Raw genomic sequence first — 2,843 nt, forward strand, 5'->3', positions numbered from 1 at the left:
TTTTTTTTTTTGCATTACAGCAGCAAGATTGTTAGGAGAAAATGTGCTTAACTGTCATAAAAATAAAGTAGTATTGCCTAATATTTTACTGGTCTGTATGAGCTAGGTTTAGTAAGATTCACCCTAAACTCTTGCAGCATTTTTCTCTAGTAGTCCAGTAGTCAAATTCAGTGAACCTGTACCTCCAGCTGGTCCTGGTACTCCTGCAGGTCATCCAGACCGCAGCGATCCGGCTCACATCTCACAGCCATCTCACTCTCCATCTCCAGCACATCTACGGCGAGTTCGGCACAGCGCTGCAGACACTGCTCCACGCGCGCTGACACCATGGCATGCTGGGAAACAAAGAGACGACGAATAGGACAGAGAATAGTGAATGCTTATACTACCAAACATGTTTTCTTGCCAGGTCTGCCTCAACACAAACAAAAGTTTATGTGACGTAATCGGTTTCCGACTCTACTCACCCTGGTGAGCAGTTCCTGGATGCTCTGGTCATGTGACTGCGAGCGGCCCCTCTCCCGTGCCGTGTCATTGAGCATCTCAACAGCTTCTCTGAGCTCCTTCACAGGGTTCCCAATGGCTTCCATCAGGGGCTCATCATGTCCTCTCACCGGCAAGCCCAGAAGAGACGCTCCAGAGTCAAGCTCACTGCACAGCGGCTGGAGGAACACAGTTCAAAAATGAATAAACCAGGAAATCAAACAGACCAGACTACTTTAAGCTCTCTGGAATACTTGATTCTGATTGGTCGATCCTGCCATTCTGATCAAATATTTGAGTATAATGACACTGAACTGTATAACTAACTGTTTTTTTCCAACACAGCTGTACTAGTTTGAGGTCTCATATCACTCCATAATCTCTTTCATCTCATATAATAAAATCATTTAAACTCAAATCAATATTGCATGTCTACTTATTCATTTGATCAGAGTTGTGCCAAGTTCATTGCACCGCTTCATTTATTTTGAATGTCATTATGAAATAAAATCAGAATTGTTCTGGCTATGAGTTACGACAACTTGATTGACGGATTGATTCCAATAGTTTGACATTAGCATGTTGCTAAACCATCAACATGATACTCTAATAACTATAACAATACACTGTGCGCACATACACACACACACACACATACACACCATCACTGATTATATTATTAAATTAATGATATTAGTTTTTATAAATAGATTTATCAGTGTAATATAATATAAACATTACAAATTTAGTTCATAAGTTTTATAAATATACATTTAATAATATTATGTTAATTAAATTATAATGAAATAATATATTAATTTATATATATATATATATAATTGATATAATATGATTAATGCAAATAAAATTGTTATTTATTTATTAAATCATATTTATATTATTTTAAAAGTCTTATTTATAATAATAATATTAAAAATAATAATCCAACAGAAATTATTATGGCAACTTAAACGGATGGAACCAGAGATGATGCTTACAATAATTAAAACATTTTTTTTTACAGTGCAGCTCATGGATTGTTGTTCTATGCTGGATTCGAACCAGCAACCTTTCTGGTTATCAGTAAACCACACCATCTTCTTATCGTCTTTATCTCCAGTGCTAACATGCTGCCATTCATTATCAATGCTAGAAAAGAGTTGAGCATTCCTGTAGTTCAAATACATGGGTTTGATTCCCAGCAAATGCATGAAACCTTCGCTGCAATGCAAGTCACGTTGTATAAATGCATCTGTCAAATGCATGCACGTAAACGAACTGGAAAAACTTAACCGGCAGCTAACCTGTCCCAGGGTGCTGTAGTGACTTTCCTCGAGCTCCAGCTTCTCCAGGAACTCCGTGAGCATCCGCGTGTCCTTCAGCTCTGAGCTCTGCTGGGTCAGTGCCATCTGCACACTGCTGAACCTGAAAGAAACACCCACGCTCATACATCCGAACACCGCAGCGCAAACTACATCTTATATTGTGTCGAACCGGCGGCACATACTTCTTCTCCACGTCCTTCAGCCGTGCAGGAAGCAGCTGAGTGTGAAGATGTCTTTGACTGCTCAGATGATCTACTTCCTGTCTGAGGGTCTGCAGCTCCAGACGTCTGGCCTCCAGCTCCTGCTCCAGCTGGCAGCTCTCTTGCTCCGCCACGCTCACGGACTCGGGGTCTCCAGCCAGAGACGCCTGCCTGATGGACAGCTCCACCGCCTCTAACCACGCCTCCAGACTGGCCAGAGACTGCAGCATCCGCACCACCTGCCGATCACAGTCACACAACCCGCAATGATCAATTAAACACAGCTGCTGTGGTCGGTCTGTCACAGTTCATACAGGAAATATTCTCTGCAATGCACAAATCACAAATACACTCATGAGACAGAGCAGACCATTGCATTGTGAGATATAATATTCCATGATTCCATACTGAACAATTAACAAACTGCTTGCATTTGGCAAAAATATGATTACTCTGGAATTGAAATCAAATTTTGTGAATATCTTCTCTTTTGGCAGTCCAATGAAATAATGAGTCAAAGAGATAAAAAAATGCAAATATGTCCTAATATTTAATTCATTTTTTATGTTACTTTCGTTTTGTTTGCCTGCTGTTGTGTTATTTGTATTATACATTTATTCAACTTACAACTTTTACATTGTGACATTATTTTTAAGACAATTAAGCGCATTTTCTATCAAAAATCACTGTAATGCAGTGACACATTTTATTCGATTTTTCTGCATTCCCCATTACACTTTCAAAACTGTAATAAAGTAAATATTAAATGCAACAAAACAAAAAAATTGCAATATAGTTTTTATTTTATAATGTAATCAGCATAAATGAAATATGT

The 2,843-nt window shown here is 38.9% G+C and overlaps 1 protein-coding gene across 1 annotated transcript; it reads right to left on the reverse strand.

The window, feature by feature from the left end:
• Positions 1-182: 182 nt before the first annotated feature.
• LOC107580053 (uncharacterized) lies at positions 183-2,238 on the reverse strand (the record flags this gene model as incomplete). The annotated part of the gene is made up of 4 exons (XM_016265803.1): positions 1,991-2,238; positions 1,788-1,908; positions 468-662; positions 183-335 (listed from the first exon to the last, which is right to left on the reverse strand). Coding segments are annotated over exons 1-4 (717 nt in total), but the record flags the coding sequence as incomplete, so codon positions are not given.
• Between the last annotated feature and the right edge of the window lie 605 nt (positions 2,239-2,843).

Source organism: Sinocyclocheilus grahami, unplaced genomic scaffold, assembly GCF_001515645.1.
Source record: "Sinocyclocheilus grahami isolate Dianchi unplaced genomic scaffold, SAMN03320097.WGS_v1.1 scaffold23757.1, whole genome shotgun sequence".
NCBI classification, from domain to species: Eukaryota; Metazoa; Chordata; class Actinopteri; order Cypriniformes; family Cyprinidae; genus Sinocyclocheilus; species Sinocyclocheilus grahami.